This window comes from Echiichthys vipera (assembly GCF_963691815.1).
Source record: "Echiichthys vipera genome assembly, chromosome: 12".
Lineage (NCBI taxonomy): Eukaryota > Metazoa > Chordata > Actinopteri > Perciformes > Trachinidae > Echiichthys > Echiichthys vipera.
In genome coordinates, this window is record NC_139837.1 from 18,637,085 (window position 1) to 18,665,025 (window position 27,941).

General features: G+C 42.2%; 2 protein-coding genes across 3 annotated transcripts; one reads left to right on the top strand and one right to left on the bottom strand.

Moving 5' to 3' along the window:
• The first annotated feature begins 2,521 nt into the window (after positions 1–2,521).
• Positions 2,522–26,391, top strand: tfb1m (transcription factor B1, mitochondrial). 2 transcript variants are annotated; one of them, XM_083924705.1, is made up of 8 exons: positions 2,522–2,559; positions 4,264–4,410; positions 4,961–5,112; positions 5,343–5,451; positions 5,545–5,696; positions 6,191–6,310; positions 24,418–24,545; positions 25,517–26,391. In XM_083924705.1, the coding sequence occupies exons 2-8, from the start codon at positions 4,275–4,277 to the stop codon at positions 25,794–25,796; spliced, it is 1,077 nt and encodes a 358-aa protein (XP_083780831.1). In that variant the 5' UTR covers positions 2,522–2,559; positions 4,264–4,274; the 3' UTR covers positions 25,797–26,391. The 2 variants fall into 2 exon arrangements, with proteins under 2 accessions (XP_083780831.1, XP_083780832.1); XM_083924706.1 differs by having other exon boundaries at positions 2,545–2,599.
• On the bottom strand, positions 15,971–16,705 carry LOC310954451 (claudin-20; the record flags this gene model as incomplete). The annotated part of the gene is made up of 1 exon (XM_083923898.1): positions 15,971–16,705. Exon 1 carries the CDS (start codon positions 16,697–16,699, stop codon positions 15,971–15,973), a length of 729 nt encoding a protein of 242 aa, XP_083780024.1. The 5' UTR covers positions 16,700–16,705.
• Positions 26,392–27,941: the final 1,550 nt, after the last annotated feature.

The following is a 27,941-nucleotide window of genomic DNA, read 5'->3' on the forward strand; positions in this document are numbered from 1 at the left end:
CCGGTCCTGTGTTCCCCGGGTCCTACGTTCGCCGCTTTGTGTGTGGCCAGGGAAAAGGCTCCAATGTTCCCCACTTTTCACAGAGACTGTTATTTTTTCCAAGATCAGTGCCAAATTCCCCGGCAAATAGGCCTATTTAGACCCTAACCCTACATCCTAACCGTAACCTCTGACCCTAACAGAATGCTAAATTAAATCAGTGGAGGCATAGGCTTATGAAACCAGGGAACATAGGAGCCTTTTGGTGAAAAGGGGACCTGGGGAACATAGGCATGGCTTCCTCCAGCTATATATTTGCTGCTCAGACATGAGAATGGTATCAATCTTTTCTTCTAACTCTTGGCAAGAAAGCAAATAAGAACATTTCCTAAAATGTTGAACTATTTGTTTTAAATAAATGCTACAGGGTGCATCAGTGGATAACCCTCACTTATTTGCTGCCAAAATCTCCAGACTTCCCGATTGTTTTTCCTTGGGCCTCATGTTTTTTTGTTTGTGTTTTTGTTTTTTTTGTTCCACACTTCACAATAACAAACTACAATGTCAGACTTGGACTCTTATAAAGCACAAGTGCCACAGAACACCAAGAGTCTTATAGTAAATTCTTCTAAAATCTCAGGATACCACAAAAATACCACAGCACATGTATAACAGACACACAATATTACCGCAAGAATTCCAATGTTGAAGTACCACAAGTGCTTTTATGTGGTGCTGCACCATAGGGTTTTTTGTTAAGGTTGACAGACAAGTATGTCTAATCAGGGATTAGATTTTCCACTTCCAAACACAGTAATAGTGTCTTGTCCAAAGTCAGAAATGTACATCATTTTGTATTTATAAAAAGAAGCAAAATGACATCATACTGTACAACAGTTTAACTCAATTATCCGAAAAACAAAACACTTTTTGTATTCATCCTAAAATATCTTGAGCCAGGTTCAATAGATTTGACCATAATTTAGTGCAGTCTCCCCCCAGACTGCTCTTCTATTTGATTTGGACAAAATAAAATATGGTTTACTTTACCATTTTTATTATTATTTTGTGTTCAGTGTAATTCAAGATTGCCATAGTAAATATCCAGTAATCGAAATGGCTGTTCATAATTATATACATCTGGTTTCACTTTTTGGGGCAGTTAAACCCATTGAACTAGTTACTGCATCAATGACACATCCAGTAAAATACCTGAACACAATATTCAACTTTGAATTATCATTATGCTGTAGGAGAAGTTACTGTTGAACATACTGTAGGACGTCTCATCTCTTGTGGCTTCTGTGTTTATTGATGTTAGTCTGTTCTTCTAAATTGGCTTGGAAATTATATACTCTTAGGTATTTCTGTCTTAGTTTTTCTTCTGATGTTTCAGTTAAAGGGATGACTTACCATCTCAGAAATGTTAATTACTTATGTTTCATTTCCTGTGTTTGCTGATCACACACTATGGAGTTCCACGGGAGGAAGAGACTCTCCAATGCCCTCCTGTGTTGAGATGGCAGGTTTGTTTCCCATAAAACTAAGCCAAGGCTTCCCACACTCAGGCCTCTCAGACCACATAAAGACATGGGACTTCACTTTGATTTAACCTGTGTCTAAATGCAGAAAAGTCGTTAAACATGCTAACATTTTAAGTAATTCATTTTGGTGTTTTCTTGTCTTTTTTCGAGGGATGTGGCCGTGTACCTCTGGGGGTCATAGCTCTAACTTTGGCTGGAATAACAGCAGGCTCTTATGTTGCAGGTTTATTTTCATCTACTGCAATTGCTAACGGAGAAGGAGTGGCAGCAGGAGGTAAAAGCCATAAGTTGTAAGTCTGATGACCTATTCACAATATAGCCTGGTATTATTTTTTCCTGAGTAAACTGTCAAGAAGCTGGCTTTGCAGAAATCTCTCCCACAGCAGCAGACCCTGCTATTGAGAGCCCGAAGCTCTTTCCCAAGGTCAGCAACAAGGTCAGCCAGAGCAGGACACAGAGCTGCCACTCATCTGACAAATCCTGGAGGGGAAAGATATTTCTATCTCAAACACTGACACCCATGACCCAGCATGGGTCGTGAGCAGAGACGGGAGACCATGAGGGCTACAGGGGTTCATTCCAAACAATAGCTGTGCACCATCCAGCCAGACAAAACACAACAGACAATGACTTTCTGCCTGCAGTGGACAAGAGGGGCATGCTTATCAGGTTAGGATGAGAAGTTGCAATTAGTTCAACATTATGTAGATATCAAAAGCTGATATAATTGTGGCTTAATAATGACACTGGAATCAGGGGATTAACAAAATGTCTACATTAGATGATACTAAGTAATGACTGTATTCTTATCTTATCTTAACTTATTCTTATTCGGCATTGTTGAGATGTCGCCCCCCTTTGGCTATGACGCATCATTACATCAACAATGAACGGCTTCTCAAGGGCAAAGCAAAACCCCGCCTCCTTGAATTTGATTGGTTTAGATGAGAATTCTCGGGCGCTCATTGGACACTCAGATGTGAGTAGAATGACGAAAAGGGAAGTGCCAGTGAGGATAACGGCACCGACGAGTAACGTGGGTTAACTCTTGTAAATTGATGTTTTTCTGTCCTTATGTGAGTCTGTTTGTAGTCTGTTCTCTCTTTGTTCCGTCTTATCTCGGTTTTAAACACACAATACGAGGTGATACGTCTGAATTGACAGGCTTACCAGGGGCTCTGTTCACGGCGTTTAGACCAAGAAGCTAACATTAGCTGCAAAGCTAACAACTGTTGTCATAGTTTTCACTGTTCAGTCAGGAGTCAAGTGTTAAGTTAACTGTTCCAGTTTCAGGGTGTTTTACTGCCTCATGACTGATACTGGATGTGTTATTATTGTATTACCTTAATGTTATTCTTGTGCAGCAAAGTACACATTATGTTACAATGGGTTTGTTTTTTTTACTGTCAACTACATTAATGTGTTTTCAGAATGTGGAGTGACTGGCAAGCGGTTTGAACATTTAACCGAATCGCACTCCTATCTGTAATTACATGTTAGATATCTTTTATAACATTTCTCCAGGTCAACAATTGGATTCTTCTTAGTCAGAGTGACAATTAAACAGATCCACAATAACATTCTTCCTATCTACAATTGTCATTTCAGATATCCACAACACCATTCTTACTAGTATAAATGATGTAATTTTCGCCATTCATATGTTTGTTTGTTGTTGTTTCAGTTTTACATATCCACAATTCCGTTTTATATATCTAGAATTTACATTATGGATATCTGTCATGGTATTCTTACTAGTAAAATTTGCATATCTTCATACCTGTAATGATATTTGTTCTAGTCATAATGTATTGTAAATAGTCAAACTTACATTATAGATATCTGGAATGGTTTTTCAATTGTGATATCTGAAATTAAAGTTATGACCAGTAACAACTGCATTGTAATGTAAGAATTACATTACAGATATATTCAGAATGTTCATTTTAGATATCTGAAATGAAACTGTGGATATCTAGAATTGAAAGCCCCAATACACATGAATTGCAAAAGTGACGTCATTCATACTTGCTAGAAAGGCGTTGTGGATATCTGACATGTTCTTTTTGACTAAGAAGAATTAATATTGATATCTACAATACATATCCAGTCTAGCAGTCTACCACCGGGGTTTGGCATCGAGTAACGTTTGGGTCAGAATAAGCATCCCATAAAACAAGTAGCTGGGTTTAGGGATTTGGTTTGTTTCAGATTTTAGTAGGAAGAAAAATATCTACTGAGAAACTGCCTTTGACACAGCGTCTGATTTTCTGTCTTTATGTTGGTCCTTTAGTTCTGATATAACACCACTAGGTGGTGCACTAGATCTAATCATAAGACCCTTCACATTCAGCACTGATGCCTCAGCTTAAGGCTAGACATTGGTAATCAATTCCATGACCTGATAAAGAAGTAATTGGAATTGAATAATTTGCCATAATTGACAGCCACCTAAATCAAGACTGTGCTTTTTCACACAGTATTACTCCTGATACTTGTAAAGAGACATGCTAAAATACCTCAACCTAAACGGATAGCCCATCAGTACCTGCAATTCAAAAGGTCACTCCTGACCTAATATACACTCTACAAAATCTTTCAAGGACTCTTACTTAAAGGTCATTATTACCCATAATGATTTACATGCTGCCCTTTTCAGTATTCATGGCTCTCAGCTTCTGAATTTCTCTGCTGCTGAGGAAGCGATCCATCATAATTTTCCTGTGTTCATTTTCCACAGTGTTCATCTGAATGATGGCTGCCTCTGGGAAACTAGCATCTTTTCGTCTTCCTCCCTTGCCTACTGTAGGGGAGCTCATAAAGCTGTACAAGCTGCGAGCGGAGAAACAGCTGTCCCAGAACTTTCTGTTGGACTTGAGGCTAACAGGTTAGTCTGCTGCACTCGTTCTTTCTCTTTCTTTCACTTTGTCTGCAGTGCACCAATCCCTGTTCACTCCTGTTCTTTGTCTGCACTCATGGCACAATGGTGTGTTTTTTTTCCGGTGCACTTGATTGCACTGCTTCACAAAGCCTTGTTTCAAGGTATTGAAACTGACAGGCTTTTCTATATGGGCCAGGTTGAGTAGATCTCCTTGTAATGTGAATGGACCGAGTCAGTTGTTTACAGCGCTTGCAGAGCCTGAGCCTTAATATAATTATCAGTGATGCAGTGCAGGTCTGATCTGCTCCCTTGCCCTTGGACAAGGTGACTGTTAGATTAATGCACCTCATCTTCATCACACAGATAGGTATTGTAACATCACACACTATTAATCTCAATTGAGATACCAAAGATTCTAATGAAGACATCTGATTAGAGAGTATGGCGTTATTTACATGATGCATGAGTTGAATTAAGTTAGTGCATGATTCACAGCGTGTGCAAAAATATTGATGAAATGCACTATTAAGTTCGTCATCCATCTCCATCTTTTCAGACAAAATAGTGCGTCAGGCAGGCAGTTTGAGGGATGCCCATGTGTGTGAGGTGGGTCCTGGTCCCGGCGGTCTCACCCGTTCCATCCTCAATGCCGGGACAGCGGGCTTGCTTGTGGTGGAGAAGGATTCACGCTTCATCCCAGGGCTGAAGGTAAATTGAGCAGCTACAATGATATGGGCTTATGCACAATGTTATCAAGGTCATTAGGTCACTCAGCAGAAAAAGATCCAACACTGTCGCCTGTCAGATTCTTGAGCGCAGTCAATCTATTTCCAACTGCAGCATCGTTAGCCACCTGCAGAGTGACGGATGACTGTATCGTTTTTTGAACACCTTTTTCGTTTTTCTCATTTAATGTCCTGTCACATTCGTTTCCACAGCTGTTGTCTGACGCAGCACCAGGCAGGGTGAGGATTGTCCACGGTGATATACTCACCTTCAGAATGGACCGAGGATTCCCAATAACTGTCTCTAAGCTGTGGGAGGAAGGTGGGAGAAAGAAAGACATTGTGAAAGCTGTTACAGTGGTTACACGTTACACGTGTAGTAAACCTATGGAACTGTGTATGTGTGGCTCCACAGATCCACCAAACCTTCACATCATAGGGAATCTTCCATTCAGCGTCTCCACCCCCCTCATCATTAAGTGGCTGGAGAACATAGCCAACAGAACAGGGCCCTTCATCTACGGACGCACCCGACTAACACTCACTTTCCAGAAAGAGGTCGCAGAGGTGCGTGAACGCTACTGCATGTTTAAGTGTATATTTGCCAAGATGCTACTGTCTTGTCAAGCTCCCAAGAATCTGTTATTTAATTAAAAACAACATTGTCGTGTGTTTAAACTAAAATTTAAAAAAAAGCTTAAATATCCAATTAGTCTGAAGTCAAATGCTCTTTTGCTATACTGTTACCACTGTATGATAATATTGTTACAATTAAATATCTTGATCTATAATGAATCCGAATTTGGCCAATTTTGTGTTTTTATCATTTAGGCCAGTCAAATCATTCACAGCGTGATGATTGCTTATTCTTTTCTATTTATGCAACATAAAAACCTATTTAGGATACACTTTTATACTCATTTTGTGTTAGGTTTTGGTCTGTATTATGTTTGCCAGATATATTTGCTTACTTCTTAAAGAAAAATTGCACAAACTCAACAAATACCCTGGTCTTGCTGCATTTGCATCACTATTTTGTGGTGTTTGTCCTCTCCATCTAGAGGCTGACAGCCAGCACGGGCAGCAAACAGAGGAGCCGTCTGTCCATTATGGCCCAGTCTCTCTGCACAGTCCGCAACTGCTTCACCATCCCTGGACGGGCCTTTGTCCCTAAACCAGAGGTAGGATTTAACTTTGATAATTCTTCTTTATATGTCCTAATGTAATGCCACCATGTCAAATACATTTCAACATTCAGTTGCAGTATTGAAGCAGTAACTCCTGAACATTGGCAGATGGGCACATTACTGTTTCCCAGCTCGTACCCTACTGTAGGATAAGAGAGGGATCTCCTCACATCTTCTAAGTTCTGAACCTCGTATGGTCCCATGCTCTCGTCTGAGTCCCTCATCTTGTCACCATCACTCATCCCTCCCTCACTCCTCTTGCTCTAAGGCTTCATTAAGACTGTGTTGGATCAGTGTTTTCTCTGTTCTGTCTTTGGACCCTTTCTAGGTTGTAATGATGCCTGGTGGGTATTTGAGATGTGCCTTGTAATGAGGGCCTAGTTCTTTTTTTAGGACCAATTTCTCTTTCTGTGTCTTTCAGCCTATGTGCGCGTGTCAGTGGTGAAAGAAAGACATTTACTCTTATGCAACATGAGTATTAAAAGGTTTTTTTTTCTAGATTTGAGTTTACAGCCACACAACTCTTTTGAGAAGCTCTCTTAAATTGTTCTACAAATGAAACCATGTTTTTCTTTTCCTGAATTAAAGGAAAGGTGTTAGGTTGATGTCAGAAATGGACTGCTGGTCCCTTGAAGATGCCATAGCTCTTTAGGAGACCCACTATTGGTAAATATTTAATCTCCTGTGGGGAGTAAAAGGAAGCAGAGTGAATGGGACCAGTGCTGATTGTTCATTCCCTTAGAAGAGATGGCTCCCAATGATTATTTCATCACACTGGAATTTCTGTGCACTTTTTTTTTTAACTCTTGAATGTCTTATTTTTATTTTCGCATGTATGACAAACTGGAGCTTAAAAGATTTCAGTATGCTGGTCTGTGCTTGAAGTGCACATGTGTGTGTGCGTGTTAGTATGCATGTGGTATAAACATGAACAGAGTGGACTCACACTGCATGCGTGTGAGTTGCACTGCAGATGAATCAGTGCCTCCCAAATGTGCACAGAGGCCAGCTACCCCCACTAAATGTTTTAATGGGCACTTGGTCGAATTGATATAATTAGGAGAGATGATGGCTGTTTGATGAACAGGCCTCTTGCTGCTGGTGTCCTATAAAAGATCACAGAGCGCACAAAAGTATACTAATGCCATTATACTCTGCATTGTACATGCTCCTTTTTACTAGTATGTCAGTATAATTCATAAAAAAACTCGTAATTATCTAATTTTGCATGAACAATGAAAATGTCTGATTTACAGGACAACATCACAGGCTGGGGGGGGGGGTGATACACAGGAATATAGACCCTTAAAGCAGTGGTTTGTCTGTAAAAGTGACCTTATATATTATCTATATATTATCAGAATATATAAAGAGATGGCTAATGGATACTGTCTGTTCTGATTCTGTACCCTTCTTATAAGGAAAAAGTAGAAGCAACTTTAAAAGATGATAATGGATAAATACCCTCCTTTGTGGGCAGAGGTTAATAACAATGGAGGAGTCACTCACTCTCATAAAAATATTATAATGTCTCTCCCTCTATATCCCTCTTTGTCTGCCTCGCACTTGGTTACTGCAATATGTGTGTGTGCTTTCCGAGGGAATGTGTGTGTGATTGTGGCTCTCACCTATAGCCAATAACTCATCTCAGTGATCTAATTGTTGGTATTATCTTCTTCCCACGCTTCAGGATCACTGCCTGTGTTAATGAAGGGGAATTTATCCAATTTGAAGCACAACTGGGCTTTGTTTTTGTCTGCTTTCGGCATGTCTTTGTCATGTCTGAACCTGAGGCTCTCTGTTCTGCTGTGAGTGAATAAGTGAGTGATGTTTCTCTTGAAACGGGTGAGCTCAGTCATGTATTAATAAAGACATTTCTGTATTTCTGAACATTTCTGTCAAAAACAAAATGCCACTGGTTGGTCAGCAGTTTCAGCTTCCCTCCCCCCACATCACCAATGGCGACTCTCTTACACTACAGCAAAAAAAAATGCAGCAGCAGGTGCTATGCAACCCCTCTGGCAATTAGTGGACTATAAAAAAAAAAACATTTGAATTGATTTAATTGTGTAATCAAACAGCGAGTCACAAAGAGCCACAGAAAAAGCAGTGAAAATACTGAACCATTCCTAATAACCATGATGAGCAAATAGCTTCAGTTAAAGGCGGAGGGGGGGGGATTGGTTGATTTGAACTTATAGGAACTGGCTAGTACAGGCTAATAGGATAATGAGAAGGGAAATGTTGAATCCATTTTAAATCAGCAGCTGCTAGGGCCCATATTGACGTGCCGTGTGCAGATAGGCTCTTATCCGTGCAGTTTAATCTGTCAGTCTTGTTCTTCTCGCCCCTGGACTGCACCTCTCTTGTGTCACATTGAGTGACTGAGATTGTCCTTGAAGGTTTTTCTGAGAGAAGCGATTGGCTGCTTTTGATGGTGTTCCCCGAGGCTCACCGTGCCCTAGGTCTGTCCTGCTGCAGATCACACCTGCCCCCCTTTCCTTATTCGTCGCTCTCCTCCTGTTAATTCTTATACAGACAGGCGGATTGAGCGCTCTGTAAATTGCCTCTTTCATTCACAGCTATACATATATCTAAAAGGTCTCTTTAAGGAAGTAAACAGAGAATAAATTGCTTCTCCACTCTGCTGTTGCTTTATTCATTATACATTTCTAATTTGTATTCTGGTCAGGGGTCAAGGAGTGCACTCTGCCATCATGAATCTGCATCTTCAATACAGACTTTCAGTCATCCAATTTCATCTTCACGGCCTCTTTACAAGGAAAATAGCTGATTTGCAAAGAGTATGTGTGGGCTTGCTCATCTCTCTTCCCCTGCCTCTCTGCTTCCTCTGCAGAATGTGATTAAAACCAACTTGTGTCCTTTACAGGCAGGTCTATAAGTCGTGCAATATATGCTCCATCACGAGCAACCTGCTGTCTCCTCCGTAGAGCTCCTACAGGGCTAACAATTGCGTTATTCATTAGCAAAAATGAGGGAGAAAGGAGGCATTGAGCCAGTGGGCAATGAAAATATTAAATGGAAGACGTGGGAAAAACCAGTAAAAGAAAATGAGTTAGAGAAATACAAAATGGGGGAAATGGAGTGATAACTAGGTGTTGGATGAAGAGAGAAATTATATATGGATAGAGAGGGAGCTGACTAGAACCACAGTGAGATAAAGAAATAAAGTCAGGAAGAGAAGGGGATTGAGTCTGAAACAAAAGCTAGAAAAGGGTGTAAAAACTGCAAAGCTCCCTCTACACCAGGACAGAGCGCTAGAAGACAGATTAATGACAGAGATCGATCTGAAAGGAGAGCGAGGCGTACCCCCGGCAGATGGTTGTCTGGGCTGCCATCAGCCCCGCTCTGAGTAATGGCTGCATCAGCCATCACCCACCAACTAACTGAGCCTCACAAGAGGAGAGGCCTACAGATGTTCATCTTGTACACAATCGTCGACCAAGAGCACAGGCCAGATGAGCAGAGCAAAATTAAATTTGTTAACGCTGCATCGACTGCAACATCTATTATGGCTAACAGTTGTCAGCGAGACTTTGGACTTTGGCAGTAAACTTTGCATTCAAAAAGCATGTCAACCGCTTTTTCAAGTATCAAAACAACTATATCCTTTGAATTCAGGGTTTGACCCACCTTAGTCCGTTATATTGCAGTGGCAGGCTCAGTGATGGATATTTTCTCTGTGACCTGAAGTGGCCCAGTAAGATTGAGAGTCTACTCAGAGGGGCTGCATCGCTTTGTCACCTCCCGCCCCACATTCTACAGGCAAACAATTCACCCAGGCCTATTCCTATCTCGCAAACGGGGTCAAGCTTGGTATCAAGAGTACCGGGATGATGAAAAAGTTATTTCAATGACTCGTGCCGGTGCGGTAAACGCCTGAGGGCTTGGTCTTAATACATCACAGACCTTAGGTAAAGAATAGCTAAAAATACTCTTCCTTCTCCTCCTCCTCCTCCTCTCTTCTTAAACAAAATGCAGAGGTTGGCAGAGTTAGCTTGTGAACATCTCCTGAGATCTATTGCTCCGCCTAACAAGAAACTGTGCCAGGTTCGCTCATAGTCAGCGTTCAGAATTTAGCAATTTCAGCTCTGTTTAGTTAGTAAGCATGCCAAGAGACTATGCAGGTATTTTTTGTCTAGATCCCATGGACAGAAGGTCAAAAATGTAAATTGCTAGCAGTACTATGATGCAATGATAACAAAGGTGGGAAAAAGCCTCACTATAATGTGAGCCTTTAATCTATAAGCTATTAACTTGAAGCGTTTATTAAGGGTTATGAAAGAGTTACAGAAATTATTTCAGCTGTGCACTGGTTTGGTGGTAGGAAAAATTCATATCATACAGGAAATTAAAATGGGTTCGTCTGGTAAAGCGCCCAGCAGTAGGTCAGAGTAAAAGCTGTTATCATGATGGTTTCAGCTAAAAATAGTTTAACTAACTGACTATTGCATCAACATTTCTGCCCCTGTGTGAACGTATGCTTCTGCCTTCGCTCCTTTTTGTGTGTCTGCACTCTCTCTAAATGCACTGGGGTCTTCTCTACAGTGGTCATTTTCACCAAGAGAGATATAGAAGCTAAAGAAAGGATGTGTCTACACACCTTTCAACCATGTAGCCTCCCTCACCTTGAGCTCTTAAAATTCTCCCAGCCACACTTCCTGCCCCGTGCTCAAAGCTGAAATATTAAAGGGCCTCTTTTGAACTGTCAGAGTGTATTGTTTTCCTACAAGCGCTCCTTTTGTCATCTCCATAGCGTTTACTGCCTCTCAGCAGTTAACTGCTCAGCCAAGGTCGTTGCTATTATTCTCCAGCCTCACGTGAGCACTGGGACCAGAGGAGAGCAACAAAGGAAGGTCATTCTCCCTCAGACTTGATGACCATTTTATATCTCCAGTGTGAACCTTTATGAGCGTAACGGCTGTCCAAAACAAATGGCCAACGATTAGCGTGCTCACTGTATTTTGAGTAATGTGATGATCGCTAATGGAGATTTGGCGAGTGATGGCATGACAGTTCCTTAACATGCTCTGATATCCGTCTCAGCTTTTTGTGTTATGCTCTATGCAGTTATCGTTTCACTGTCTCCCCACATTTCTTTTTCTGCGGTTGATCTTTGAAAAGGTTATGCACTGGTCGTGGAGGTCAATAAAGTAATCTGTGGATTTGATGTGGCAGTGAAGTTCAAAGAGAAGCCTGACGCACGATTAACCCCTGCCTCAAATTGACAGGCGCTCACCTCCCCTCACATTCCGGATCTGTCATAGCGGCAACTCAGAGTGAAAGCCTTTGATGGAAAATGTAGGTTAAATACACAGAGGAGCAGATCTTATTAGCGTTTCCCCACGAGAGGAGTAGTTATTTGATCTGCACTCTTGTTGCATAACCAAGAGGAGTGGGAGAATGAGAGAGAGCCGTGAATAATCCATGTTTGTTTCAGAAAGCAGCACATTCTCACTCAGTCAATGCCGACAAGGCTCCAATCAGCTGTAATGAGAGCGCAGATTCACATGGAAAGTATGTAGTAAATAAGTCCTCCATCTAAAGTATATAGGCTGCAGTGTAGGACAGATATATTAAAGTCGGAGAATATACTGTACTGTAAGTTGATTTGAAACAAACTCTGCCTAAGGCTACAGGCATTCAGCATGTTCAAACTTGTTTTTCTCTCAGTAATGCGTTTTCGTGTCCAGTTGCCTAATTTCATGGATTACAGCCTAACTGATACAGGATTTTTATACCCAGATATTATATTAATATTTGAGATATTTATAATCACCTAAGACAGAGAAAAGCAGCAAATCATCACAATAAACAGCTGTAAACAGTGAATAAAGTGATAAAATGACTTCAACAATCAATTTTCAAAATGGTTGCAGTATATATCTTTTTTTGGTTGATCGACAAATCAATTAATGGACAGTGCTTTTTGGTTAACAAACTGTTTAATGGAGACAAAATTACCAAACAGACTTATTTTATTTGTTACGACTTCACCAGCATATACACAGATGTGTCTGGAATAAGTAAATATCTGCTTATTAGAGTCATGTTAGTGATAAATTACTGCTGTCATCTGTCTGGCCCTTACAGTATGTGAATGTCTGTCTACATGATGTCACGACTCTGTCAGGGGCACTTGACAGCTAAATCCCATTCCCTTAACTTTCCAGGAGTTATTATTTCAATCACCTTCCGCATCATCTCAGTGAGGAATGATTGGCAGAGGCTGGTTTCGGTATTAAAGTGATGATTCCTTTTTCAAAAGCCATTTCCTCGTAATGTTTTATGGATGCATATTTTAGTTGGACTGCTGTATTCCTGGGTGCTGCCTGTGAGCAGCCTGTCTGCTACACTCAGCACAGCCGCTACTCTCCTACAATCTGTAGATTTGGCAGGAAAATGGATGCTCCATCCTTATCACCCAGACACATAGAAGCACAGGAGACTCCCATGCAGACCACATACAGGACACACATGTTGCTTTCACAAAATAGTTTTATTGGTAAAAAATAGAACTACTTGCACAAGCACATTGAGACAACTGTATCAGAACTTGTGAACTGTTAATCATCACAAATATGCTCTGGCAAAGTAAGAAGTGCTAAAGCATCCACAAAAATAAGCTGCAGTTATCAAAATGATAAATCAATGTCTCGGTACAGTATATGCAGGAGAGCTTTTACTCTTTAGAACTTTTAAGACCTAGTCACTTTGCACTCTGGCCATTTATAAGCTAATGAAATTGCGAGCTGATGATCAAGCTGCACAGCCACAAAAAAGAGAAATCTCTAGCTCCTATCTTCCTGCTGAATCACATCAGACAAAAATTGTTCCCTTTTTAGTGCCAGTGGTGTTATGTATTTGTACTGGTCCAGGGAGCTTGGAATGCTCAGCCGTTTGAAACAAACTGCTGTTAAATAAAGTAAACACAAGTAAAGGTGCACTGAGTAGACTTCTTATAAAGAAGATATGGTATGACCATGGTATTGTATTTTATATTGAAACATTCGGAATCCTGATCCCTCAGTGAAATCAAACACCTTGAAAGCCTAGATACTTGTGTACAGATAACACAGACCTACAGTGAATCAGAACTTCTGAAACAAAAATGATAACAATAATAATAATTTAGAAAATACTATACTCATATCTTTTCAATGAAATTCTCATCCCGTTGAAGTCTTGCTGTGCTTTTGGAAATGAGGAATAAAGAGGATTTAAAATAACCCTTGAAAAACTGCACTGGACTGTACACAAGCATCTAGTTGACTTGAGACTTAGTCTAGCGGAACAAATCACAAATCCATAAAACATTTGCTGATGTATAATTCATGTACAAACAACGCAATAAAAAAATAAAAAGAAAAAACTCCAGAAAGTATTAAAACGTGTCATCATGAAACGATTTGGCACATTCTCGAAACACGTAACGTGTCAGTATTAGTTGATGACATGGCACATTCTTCTTTGTTTATTGCATTGGTTATGGTGCCTGGGCAGTGAGTTATTGTCAGGAGACCAGTTCTGTCGGCTATGGTCTGTGCTGGGCAAGATGGTTAAGTCAGGGTGGTGTAAGAAACCTGGCCCAAGAGGGATGCCAGGGCCGGCACTGGTGCCCACAGAGATGCCTGTGGCGTGCCGGCAGCAGCCTGCAGGTGGCGTGCTGGGCCTAGCCATCTGCTGTCCCCCAGGAAACTGCATGTTTATGAGAGAGAGGGAGAGAACGTGCAGTTCTATACATCACTGCCAAGGCCTGTCTCGAACATGAAAACCTCAGATATCCCTCCTTCAGTAAAGAGGAGACACACACTGGAACATTGCCGTCTGAAAGCGTAACAGTGGTACTGACATATGAGTAGGTGGGAGTTTTGTGGGTGTGTGAGTGTGTTTGGACAGACATGCTTTCAACATGCATCAGCTTTCTCTTGTCAACGATCACATCCATGTGACATGTCAGGACAGAGGGAGTGAGAGAGAAAAAAAGAGTGACAGGTAGGGACAAGGAATGGTGGCATAGTCAAGTGGCTGCAATTTAAGACACTGAGACCTTCTGCAGGTGCAGACTGGTAGCATATGCGCACTGCTGACGCACTTGGAAAACAAGTCACATATGGAGAATGACTCAAATCTTTTTTAGCTGCCTGCCACACAGCTACCCAGTCAACCATGACTCAAGAAGCTTCTCCTTTTCTGCCTCGTCTTTGCCTCTCTGTCACTGCACCATTAAACATCCGTTCATCCCTGTGAGACTACTTGCTATGGTATAGACACCATAGCAGTGGGCAGCAAAGAAGGCAGCATTTTCCAAAACCTCTGACCATGTAACAGGGATGCTGCCTCGTGTCACTGGCTAATAAAGGGGATTAGTGAAAGTAGTGTGAGCAAAGGCTCTGATTAAAAGCTTCTGGAGCCATGCCTAGAGGAAAAGATGCCCCCCTAAACAACTTCACATCACTGACTGACATGCACATACCCCCAGACAATACAGATATTTGAATGCCGAATTCTGTTTCCATGGCAGTGAGGAGGAGGATGACAAGAGTGAAAAGCACATGCAAAAAGCCGGCGTGTCTGAGTGTTTACTTTGTACATGAACGCACACAAAAGCATGAGTAAGTGTGTGGGTGTGCATGTCTGAGGGCGTGCAGGGATGGGTAGATGGATTAGGATGGGGTAGCTGCGACCTACAGGCAGTATGTTTTTGTCTTGATGGAAAAAAACAGCACATCAGATAGTCCACTCTGTTCAAGAATTGAATCGGTTTCTATAAATTTCTCTCCGCCTCTCTCATATTTCCACCTGCAGAGAGAGAAGCAGACAACTGTTTGTCTGCATTTTCTATCTTAAATCCAGCCCAGCAGTCCACATCTACTCCTCCTGACAGTCCTCTTTGAACAGTTACAGCAGGGTAATGTTTCTACAGCTTTTCAGGCACAGGCATTTTGTGGCTATGTCTCTTGTCTTCTACCAGGCATGCCGCTGTATTAATACACAGACAGGCTCCACACAGCATGCTTGAGAGGCAAAATATCAACATCATTCTAGTAGCTAACAAAAATATGACTATTTATTTCAATCAATTCCTCGTAGCATTCTAGTGGATACGTATACGAAAAAACTACAATGGCTTGCTATTAGAAGGTTTCTTGGGCATTATATTGCCTATTTTGTCAATTGTGAGGATACCAGACGATTGTAAATAGCAGCTAAATGATTGCTTTTTTCTTTCAATTCAAACCTTTGGCAAGGAAAAAGAAAATCTACACGGCAGGCTTCCTTATTTGCTTAATCCATTCCCCAGGGAACTCTTTCTGTGATTTACCGATGAAGGATGTCTGCATTTGGTTAGCGGCACCCTTCGATGCTGCAGCACTTTATCCTGGCTCCTTACACATTCACACTGTTTGTTCCAAGGCGCTGCTTAGGGAATACCTCCACTGCTTGTGCTTGCAAAACAGAAAAAGGGAGAAGAGCAAGATAGGGAAGGGAAAATGAATTCAAAGTTGTTGCCCTCCTCTCTAATTTTTTCCTCCACCTCCATCTGGATTGGAGCCTAGTGTGCAGCATAAGCCGTGATGGTTTCCCCTCAGGCTCGTCTCCCTTTAGCCGTAGCGTACACAGCGCTGCTTTTTACACATAGTCCTGCAGGCTGTAGCCAGTCTTATTGTCTAATGGGGAAAGAGAGCAGTACTGGTGCTGGAGCTCCTGCTGCTGCTGGAGCAGCTGTTGCTGTTGCTGCTGGAGCAGCAATTTGTCAGGGGGAGGGAGCAGCACCAGGTCCTGGGGGCCATGCCTCTTCCCTGAGCAGGACATACAGAAGATGAACCCCCCCATGAAGAGGAATCCTGCTGAAACAAAGGCCACGTACACAGCCCCCCCAGGCTCAAACTTATTGCTCTCGGGCACACTGGAGTCCAGGAAGTTGGTGATGACCTCGTTGGTAAACCAAGAAGCAGGCACCAGACAAAGAAAACCTGCAGCGACAAAGCATCCACCACTGGCAATCGCAGCGTGCCGCTTGGAGCGCCGTCCTCCTCCCCAACGTGTGCATTTTAGTCCCAGGGATGCAAGGCAGAGGCCCATGGCAGCCAGTACGCAGCAGAGCACCATAGTGGTGCGTGCAGTCTGCAAGTACGCAGGTAGTGAAAGCACAGAATACTTAAGTGTGCAACTGAACATGCCTGTGCTGTACCATGTGCAGTCCATCCACAGACCCTGCATCTGGGAAATTGCTGTGATGATGTTTGAGCCTACGTCTGCGCTGACCTTCCAGTTGGGCAGCAGAGTGGCCACCATAGCACCCATGATGCCCAACAGCGCTAGGACAAATCCAAATATCTGCATGCCCGTGGATGCCATGCTCCTTTTTAAAGTTGACGCTGCTGCTGCTGCTCCTCCTCGCCAGGCAGCATTCACTCAGCGCCAGCCAGGCTCGTCGACCCCACTGCCCAGCCGCCTCTCTCCCCTCCCCTAGTGATGTACCAGCTGCCAGTCAAATCCCCAGCTCCTCAGCTCTTCAGCTGCGGCTCCTCTGGACTGGAGGAGAGAGAGACTGAAATGAGAAATTAAACTGAGTGGGTCCCCTTGCACTCCCTCCTTGTTTCTCCCCTCATTCACTTAACATAAAGCACAGACTTTTCTGTCTGGAAACAAAGGGCAGCATTAACACGAGCAATAAGAGCTGTCTCCGGCTGACTATACAGTATGTAAGCAAAACATTGAGGTTGTTGTGCATGTATGGATTTTCTATTAGCTGCCTTCTCCTTTTCCTTACCGGAGCCCCATAGAGTTGTTATTGGAGAGGGAGAAATGAATTTGTGGTATTTGCAATGCTCAATAGCTATGTGGACTTAAAGCTGCAGTGCTCTCACCCCACTCTCATACTGTATATTCTCCCACTTTGATTTCACTGCTGTTTTCTTCATAAACTGAGCCCATCTTTTTTAACAATTACCCAATGTTATCTTCAGGTAAAATACTAATTTAATTCTGTCAGCTGCTTTAATCAAACTTTGTGAATGTGGGCTACCAGTTGTTTTTTTATTACTATTTTGTCGGACTTCTTATAGCCCACCCATTGCGGTCTTTATCATCCAAACACTTCGGTTGTCCCAGCTGTGAATGAATAATCTCGATCCTAAATCGAATTGTTCTGCTGTTGTTTTATAATCCCAGGCAAGGAAAATAAAAGCGATGTTGAAATAATCCCTTACCCAGGCTGGTGCAGAGCTGGCGGTGACGCGTCACGTTGCTCGCAGTGATTCCTGTAAACACACACAGTACCACGTTGAATGACAGTCGGCTGGTGATGAGGAGGAGAATTCAACCCGGATCACGGGTCCATTAAAGCCATCCATTTCACTCGCAACAGTGTGCGAGAAGACATCCCTGCGCTATCGACCACACAGGCTTGGTCGGAGCCTGAGAGAAATAACCGTAGCGCCCTGCCTCTCTCTCTCTTTCGCTCGCTCTCTCTCTCTCTCTACCCTCTCCGGTTTGTGTGTGTCTGTATGTGTGTGTGCTGGAGAATAGCAGTCTCTGCCTCACAACAACTTTATAAACGACTGGACATCACTTCACTGCGACAGGCTGCTACCAGAAGTTAACGTACATCTGTCAGCCCCCTGCTGTCATGACAACGACAAAACTGAACTGAACTCGAACCGAATCACAAAACTGCCGTTAACGTTTCGCGTTGTTTCATAAATACTGAACTGTGTTGCCTCAAATTAGCTAAGTATGGCTATTTCTTATCGTCGTCAACGTATAACGCTTGTTTTATATACTTTCCACTGCCAACAATCGAAATATCTCCGGGAACAGTTGTGGCAGTGGTAGCTAATGTTGCTAGCTTAATCATGTATAAAAGCTCGTACCTAACTTACCACTAGAGGTATAGCCTATTATGCAGAATGCAAAATTGCAGAAATGTGTTTCTCCATTTATGTTCAGAATAATCTAAATAATCCCCAGAATTCTATGTGAAGTTTTTTTTATATCATAAATACTTCCCCATCAAGAAACAGTCCCTATAACATTAATTGTTTACATATTATTCCATGGCGATTTCTTAAGTTTATTTATAGATATTTTTTTGTATGTATCTATGTTATCAAACTACTTTCTATTGTCACGCTGTTAATTACAGTAAGCATAAGTTTAATTGAATAACGGTATGTTTCTCCTATCTGGAGAATGTATTTTTGTGCAAAAGAAAAACAATATGTCAAAAAGTTACAATTCATTCATCCATTCATTTTCAACCGCTTGTCCCTGTCGAGGTCGCGGGGGGCTGGAGCCGAACCCAGCTGACATCGGGCGTGAGGCGGGGTCCACCCTGGACAGGACGCCAGTCTATCACAGGGCACATAGAGTAATTATTTATTTATTATTTTACAATAATTATAGAATTAATTTAGTTTCACAGAATGGTATTTTTTTCTCAAACAGGTATGGTTATAAAGAGCAACATTGTTTGTTTCTTTCTTTTGACTTGATTCAGGATGGAGAAGACTCTTCTTGCTATGCATTGTGTAGCTTACAGGTTAAAATGAAATAATGCAATACTGCTGTTAAAGATAAGAAATGGCCAAGATGCAAAGCCAAGATAAGATTTCCAGCCCCACTACACAATTGGGAAGGGTAATCTAATTAAGACAAAAACCAAAATCTGCTATTATTATGGTTAGTTGAGCTGGTCAGGGTTGTGTGGTATACAAAGCCTTGTTGTTTACGTGTTGGTCCAGAGGAGCATGTGTACCCCACCATGCCAAAACTGACCATCCCTGGGGCATCATCTTCATCAGACATCAGTCAGCAGGAGCCTAAAACTCACAGCTGCTACCCTGTCTTCCCTTTCCTCTCTGTAGAGGACATACAACAAGGGAGGGAGTGGCTAGGACACCCTTGATTCATGAATGACAAAGAGGACAAATTGAGAGAGGGGGGAAATCAGACGGGGACTAATAGACCTGGAACGCAGATGTGTGTTGGTATTATTTTTGCTGCATTGGCAAATCAGCAAAATCAGCCAGCTGTGGGAAATGCTTTTGCCTATCCCCCCACTTACAGTATAACGACCAGGCATTGACCACAGTGATGTGTAGCCATTACGTGTAGATAGGCTGGTAGCAATTGATCTGTTTAGATATTGATCTGTTTGTTTAATATGGCCAAGTGTTCTCTCCATCCATTGTTTTCCAGGTAAACTACCCCTAAGAGACCCCTTACTTAAAATGAGATTTGACCAGCATGCAGGGACGGCGCACACCACATTACCTCCAATGGGATGTTGGTGTCGACCTTCAACACTACATTCTGTGGGATACCACTGCAGCAGGAAGAGACATTTTCCAGTTTTCCACAGACATAGTACAGTATAGCGTGTGTGACCTGTCTCCTTGTGACCAATGACATCCTAAGTGCTGATGCTGGTGTTGTTCTGTGGGGAATAAGATAAATAAATAAATAGATTATAGAAGGAAAGGATAAAAGGAGAGAAGAGCAAAACGCAGTTAACATACATCTGAGTGCAGATGTTTGACGCTGTGATGTGTGAAGATATTGCAGGCTATAATAAGCGTGGTTCCCTTTATTTTATCACCTCACAGCAGAGCTCTCTTTCCTTTTTGCAGCATAGCTCTGAGGCACAGCCGGACCAGCCACGCTCCCTTTTGCCCATACGAGGGGCTTTTATCATTCAATTTGCATTTTCCTCTTTTATGTCCTCCCTTGCGTAATTGGTTTCCTTGCTCATCGTCTCGCAAAGGCGTTCTGTTCACAGCAGAGATGCAAGGTGTCGTGTGATAGCTGTGATGTTGCTGTCAATGCAATCTTGTTGTGGAGCAGGACCCGGGTCCAGTTTCACCATAGATAATATGTGTAAACCTGTCCGAGGCAAAACACTCCTGACATGTTGCAAAATTACCAGCAAGGCCTGATTAAAGATTGTCTCCAGCCTACTCCATTAGGACTCCCAAGTGAACAATGGGAAATGGCCTTTATGAGTTTTTAAATATCCCATCAAAACATTTTTTCCCATGGTGTCCCCATTTTCTGTTATGCGGTAAATTTTACATTTTGGGGCAAAGTTCAAGCTTTTCTATGACGAAAGCATCTCCCCAAGGAGCTGATCTTGTCAAAGTCTTGGCCTGAGGACTTGAATGTCCTGTGTGCATGCCATGGGTGATTTTATGGGAAGTAGGCAGGACTGCCTGTACAGGAAACCAAAGCCCTTCCTCCCCAAAGCCCTCAAGCAACATCAGCCTAGTATATCCAGCATGCCTTCTCCTCTCCGAGAGGCTGTCTCCCTCCACTGATGTAATGGAGGTTGTCTTCTCAAGGTATTGTCATGATTAATGCAGCTCTTCCACCTTTACGGGATCGCTGTGAGCTTTTCTCTCTTGTATTCCCTGGCTGTACATAGCTTTCTTCCCCCTGCTTTTTTTTTCTCAGAACCAGCCATTATGTAAGCACAAGTGCTAGTGGTTCAGGTAGCACAGTGGCTGGTGCCCAAGGGCCCCCGCCATCTCGTCTTGGTTCCGCTTAGGGGGATGTGACAAATTACTCCTCACACGCCATTGGGCGAGAAGTCACCAAGAAAGAGATGTCGAAAGAACAAATGGGCAAAGGGGAGAACCATGGGGTAAAGCTTGAGATAATGGAGTTCCCTGCTAAACTTTGGGAAGGTCAAACAGTTGAAATATGGTTACTCATAAGTATGTTAATATGGAAAAGGTCTTGAGTTGCAGACAAAAGCAGACGTGTGACTTATAGATAGAGATCTCTCATATTTTGCCCTTTTCAAATGCTCTACCAGGGGAATCGGCAGTAGAAGACCTTCTTTTTACAGTTGAAATGGGGTTATCAGATCATTTTAGTATACTATACATACTGTAAGTGTTTGTTTCAAAAGTTTCAATCAAATTAACCGGATTGAGAGAGTCGGTGTTGAGTATAGATCTTTACATAACAATCAAATTTAGAGACCATATATGCGTGGATTCACTAATTTTCCACTTCTAAATATGGTGGTTTGATTACTTTCCCAGCATTTATAGTCTCTGCCGTGTGTGTGCGTGTGCGTGTGCGTGTGTGTGTGTGTGTGTGTGTGTGTGTGTGTGTGTGTGTGTGTGTGTGTTATATTAGAACCTGAGCGAGGGGGAGATATTAAGGGTTGTCAGATCGGGTCAATAAGTCAGTCTGCTACCCTGGTTCAGGATCGCCCAGCAGATGCAAAGTATTTAGGGGTTGTGGGGGGTGGGCTGGAGCCATGAAGGCATGTTCATAGCACTTCAATGGAGGGCCCAGGTGACGGTGCATGATTTAAGATGGAGTTTCCTTGCATGTTGAGGTTATCAGGGGAAGGATTAATGGCAGGGAGCGGGATATATTCCAGTGGCGCTACGTAGTGAAGCTGTGTAGCAAGGCCATACATAAATCATAGCAGCAAAGTGACTTGGACAAGCTGATGGCTGAAATGCTGCTGCCTGTATAGTCCCAATATCGACTTTTCCCCTTGCTCCCCTCTTATATCATGAAGTGCAGAATATAAATGGCCTAATTATTCCAGCAGAGAGTGAAATTAAAGACATTCCTTTTTCATTGCTTCTTCCTAACAGATGGTGGTCTGATCTTGCATCACCAAAGCACTGATAGGAGCATTTTTGCAATCCAGATATAAAATCCTGACCAGAATCCTTACATGTTTGAAGTGACAGGTGGAGGGATTGATTGTCATAACACATGCCGCTGTTGTAATCCAAATGATGGAACCCCAGCCCTCGATACCCCTGACAACATCTACCATGTGGCCTTTGAATTTAAAATGCAATCATACGAACTAAAAGGGTTAGTGTATTAATAATAGACTCATCATGAGAAAGCTGAGGCCATTACTGACACTAAAATACACCATGATGTCATCAGTCAATGTTAGAATGTGTTAAACGTGACAAAATTCAACATTAAAATTAAACAGAGAAATTCACTCAACATCTGTACAGTACACACACTTACAGCGCATAACACCCTTCCTTCCTTCCTCTAATGCTGGACCCAGAAGTTTGAAGCTCTGTACTATTATTGCACTTGCTTCAGGGCTGTTGAGAAATAGTCCGCCGCTGCTACCCCATTAAAAGCCACTGCAGCAGGAACCCCAGAAGCAGCCAGGCGTCTGTGGACTACAAAGGGATCTATAGATCTGATAAGAGATAATGCTGCGGCTACAAGTGCTCCTGACGTTACCTCAGTTGTTCACGGAAAAGGGGAAGCTAACCTGCTCATTAGAAATCCTCCACGCGTCCTCTTACCACTTTAGTTTACCTCCCCTTATTATCGACACAAGCCCCTAGACCGGGAAAGCAAGGCAGCTGCGAGTGACTCACACAATCCAGAAATACAATCCTCGCGCAGAGCTCTGCCGGGCATAAAGCCTCAACAGGAGGGCTGTTGAGCTGAATTACATGTCCTTATATTTACTTATACACTTACTGTGTATGTATGTTTGTATGCGTAAGAGGGGGAAACAAATCTGCTGAGAACGTGTTGTTTTTTCATGCTTGACTTGCCTTTAAATGTTAAATTAACATGCTGTGTAATATTCCCATTCATGCACCTGCATGCTTCATTTCCTTACAACTTTTGTCTCCTCTCATTTACATTGCTGCACATGTACAGCATGCAACATCGGTCTTTCTTGTTGTATCCCTTCTCAGCCTATATATTCTTTATCAAAAGAACACACCATTCGACTTTCAGATGTCAAATTTTTTTCCATTCAAATATTATACACAGTAGATGTTTATTTTTTTCATGTTACATAAAGAGTTTTTAGTTCAAAGTCGAAGCACTTATGGGCAATGAAATGTACTATTATTATTGAGATTAAAAGATTGAGTAAGATGTTTTCCCTCAGAGCCCCAATGTCAGACTGCTTAACCAGTCAGAGTACAGTCCAACTCAGTGATCCCTCACTGGGGAAGTAAGGCTATTACCATCTATGGAAAGACAGACCTGGCAACGGCTCTGCGCGTGCAGTCTGTCTGCCCGCTGTATGGCTTTGCCCCTGGTCCACACACAGTAAAGTATCTCTGTGATTGTGCAGCAGCCCCTTAAGATAAAACTTGCAGGACTGAATGTCGTTATGTGAAACACTCTTGAAAGATGATGGACTTGTTTGTGCTGCAAATGCACAGATCCAGATATTCAGAAATCGTCTTTTTAATGTATTTTGGTTCTTTTGAACCCATCATGGCATTCAGAAGATAAAAAGTGTAGATGATCCTTTGAAAGGGAACTAGCAATAGACTAGCTCTGCTGAGGCTGGCACAATTACTTCAACTGTGTGTCATGTCAGCTTAGGCCTGACAGAAGGATCGAGAGTCAGCAGCTCATGAAGAACTGGAGCTAAGGTTACCACCACCACCACCACCAGCGCCGGTTCTTTACTGTAGTTCAGTGATTCCCAACCTGGAGTGCTTGTACCCAATTGGAAGATCAGTAGAGTATTACTTTTTTAGTAAGTCTTAAAGTAGTTGAAGGTGGGTATAAGAGAATTAGTTCTAGTACCTGTGTTCACTGAAAGCAGGATCTGAGGTCTGTGGCACTGGATACATATATGATCACACTCCATTGATTTCACCCTTAGTGGATATGGTAGAGCCAGATAGACAAAGACAGTGGGATGAAGAGGAGAGTGCTACAGTGAGTCAGGCTCGTAGGTATTGAGAAACTCAGTGGTGATGCAGCGACACGAGGAGAGACAGGGAAGAAAGAGAGAGGCTCAGTTTCTATGGTCCATCGCACAGGTGTTACTGTGGCAACTGGAAGCGGCTCGCCAGACAGCCATGCTGTGTCATCTTATTTTCTTCCTTTCCTCTTTTCTTTTATCCCAGTGTATTGATCCCTCCACCATTTGTCAGGCAACCTCTCTCTCCGGCATTTTTTTACCCACTTTGCATTCTCTTCCCTCCTCACACCTGCCTGCTCTTTCTTGCCCCTTTCTTCATTCCAATGAGCACACTCTGCAATCTAGTTTTACGGTCTCTCTTGCCCTTTCTGTGTATGTATGTGTGTAGGTGGACGTTGGAGTAGTTCACTTCACCCCTCTGGTTCAGCCCCAGATCCAGCAGCCCTTCAAGTTGGTGGAGAAAGTCGTCAGGAACGTTTTCCAGTTCCGCCGGAAGCACTGCCATAAAGGAGTAGAGTAAGCAGTTATACAACTTTATGTAGCCTCTGCCCTCTCCCTTTCCTCCTTCCTCTCTTTTTGACTTTTTAATCTTGTCTCATCCTCATCTATCATTGTCTCGCTACATTTTTCATTCCCTGTTTTCTGACAGCTGCATCTTCGTCTTATCATTAATTAAAATGTTTTTTGATTTGCTTTTCTTCGTCATACACACCACTCCGACAAATTGAAAGTTCACTACTTTTGAGGCTTTCTGCAACCAAAGTCTGAACATCAGAGCACGCTCAGAGCTCTGTTCAAAACCACCAGCAAAAAACCCACATGCCCACTTGCATTTGCAATTTGCCCATCGCCCCCGTGCCTGTTAGGAACGTGTATGTAGGCCCAGATAACAAAAGAACACTAGCTGTGTGAAAGAGAGCAGCAATTATGAGTCATTGAGGTTGCATAGGAAGACGAGGCAGCATATTTTATGTAACTAGTGGGTTGGCGGTAGTGGCACCAAATTGGAGTGGAGGCACCAGCAGTGAAGCGCCTAAAAAGCATCTGTACTGTGGAGTGTGTAGAATTGACTATTGCTCACCAACCTACAGAGAAAGAACACAGAAGAACATCTTGGACAGGGGAAATGTCTTTAAAAAACAAGTGGCTACCTCTCCATTTTGAATATTTTGGAGAGCTTTTTGGGGCTAGCAAAAATAAATGAAAATTGGACATTTAAATTATAGCTGCCCTCTTGAGTTTTGTGTCAGTGTCTACATCCCTTATAGAGCATGGCATTGGAACAAATTAACTATTCATGAGCATCTTGAGCCCTTTGTGTGATTTCAATTAACTTCAGCTACAGATTTGAAATAATCGCTGAGGGATAATTTCTTTCTGTTTGAACTTTATAGTGCCATTAAACTTGCATGATCATTAAGATATCAAAGCGACCTGAGTGTAGGAATCTGTACTAATATTTCTTCGTGCCTCCCCCCCTCTCCCAGGAAGTTGTTCCCTGAGGCGTGTCGCGTTGAGCTGACACAGGAGATGATGCAGAAGGCAGACGTGGACCCCACTCTACGCCCTACAGAACTCACCATACCTCAGTTCAGGGCTTTAGCGGATGCCTATGCTCATATCTGCACCCATGAACCCAGTCTAATCAGCTATGAGTTCAGAGAGGAGCTTAGAATGAAACACCTCAGCAGGAAAACAAATAAACCAGTGGACACATTTATGGACAAGCCAACCGGCACACCACCAAATCCTCAACAACCCTGCTAAATAAAAAAAACCCACAGAAACCAAGAAAAGCCCACTAAAAGCCTTTGATAGCACAGCGAGACAACAGGCTGCTCTTAGCCTTGACATTTCCACCTGGCACATGCATGCATTTTTAAAACGTGTTCCCTGCACCAAGGGAGCAATAGGTAACTTGGTATAGAAGAATACTGGGAAAGACAGATGAACCCCCAGGCACATAAATATCCTGGAAGGCTTGGATCAACCCCAAGATCTTTCTCCAGGATGGGACAGCTCAAAGCAGAGGCATGTGTAGTTACCCACAGTAGCTATTTAAGAGTGAATATCTCTTTATGTCCCAATTCTTACTTCAGTTCAGATTCGCATAACAACTTGTCCTGTGGGACCCGAAAGAACCGACTGCTTTCAGGGTGATTTAGAAAATGGGAACAACATGGCAGCACCGTATCAAGGCCATTTTTCCCTCTTCTATGTACTGTATTGCTTAGTCACTTGGGAGAAGTCTTAAAGGGAGGAGGAAAGTGGCGTGAATTTGTCAGCTTTTGTCAGAGGATTACATTAATAATGCCTATATTTCTAAAAAGTAGTAAATAAAACACAATCTGTAATTGATCCAAATCAGAGCTAACCAATTACCTTTTAAAATGTACAGAATATCATACATGTTAGTAGGGGCACTGATGTCATGCACGTTTGTTACATTTCTTGTACAGAATACATCAATAAAAGTGTTGTAACAAGTTTTAAATATTCCTCTTTGAAAGCTAGAAAAGATTATCACCAACAGACCATGGCAGGCCTGTTGCCTGCCAGTGTGGCAGATGGCAGGCTAAGGATGACTTGCCAGGGTGAGAATTTAAATCAGTTTTGATGATTGGTGGGTGTTAATCTCTAATCACAATCAGGATTTCATCAGATCTACATGGCAGATAGGTATGCATGAGGACTGCCATGTTGGCAGCCAGGAAACTGTGTGGTATCAAGATCGCTCTGTCAGCCTAAAGAAACACAAGGTGGTTTTGTGTTATAAGCTTTTATTTTGAAAGATGATGATAGCATGCGTGGGAAGAGACTGGAGGGGTGAGAACTGACATCACACGCCAGGGGAAAGTAATTGATGAGATACACCTGAGCTGTAGCTAGTAGAGACAGTTAAATTGCCACACTGAGATATACTTGTTGAGACTGTATAATATCTTTAAGCGCTACTATTCTCTTTTATCCATGAATAACTCTTCAGCTGCCTACTGTACAAAACTGGCCACATCCTCACATCTTATCAGTTGTCAGGTATCGGAAACATATCCAACTCGTCTTTTTCAGATGGTAAAAAATTAGACAAATGAACCCCTTGTGTCTTAACATTAGTTAATCATTTATAACCATGACTACTTAAAAGGCACTACATTCTGTAACGTGAGTTTTCAAAAGGGGCAAACTATAAAAAGCATATTATTACTACAATGTAAACGGTACAATTTTAAAGGAAAAGCCCTGCCTTAGTAATTTAAATAAGTGAGTACATTGATATCACCAGAAAAAGGTTATAGTAAATGAGTCAACCGACTTATTTAAAGTTTCTATTTGCATTTTTATGATACATTTATGATGAAAAATAGAGGTAAGTGTAATTGTTCGGTAATTGGATCAATGAGTCATGATGTGTTTTGTATAAAATAGCTATAAAGTTGTCAATCATTAATATGCAAAGTAACTATAACTTCCACATATGTGTAGTAAAAAGTATAACATGGGCCCTCCAAAATATTGTGTAGCATGCATTGACATGTAGGTTGTCGCCATCTCACACACGTGGTAACACATTTGTTCTAGCAGGCTGTGTGGTCTGATAACTTATGTTATGCTTAGACGTGTTAGGACTCAAAAGGGAAAGACTCTGGTAGGTTAGAGGTGATTGGAGAATATTTTACATTTTCAATCCTTCTGGGCCCACCACATCCTTACTAATGAGCCTTGATACACGGTTGTCTGTTATTGCATGGTAACCCGATAACTAATGATAAATCACATCAGACCTAAATCAAACTTTCTTTCTAGCCAGTTGACAGCTCAGTGTAGCTGCTACCCTGCCACCATCATGACAGATTCACTCCCAGGTGATTTGTCACAGGTTGTTAAGTGCACCCCTTTCTCACCAAGCAAAGT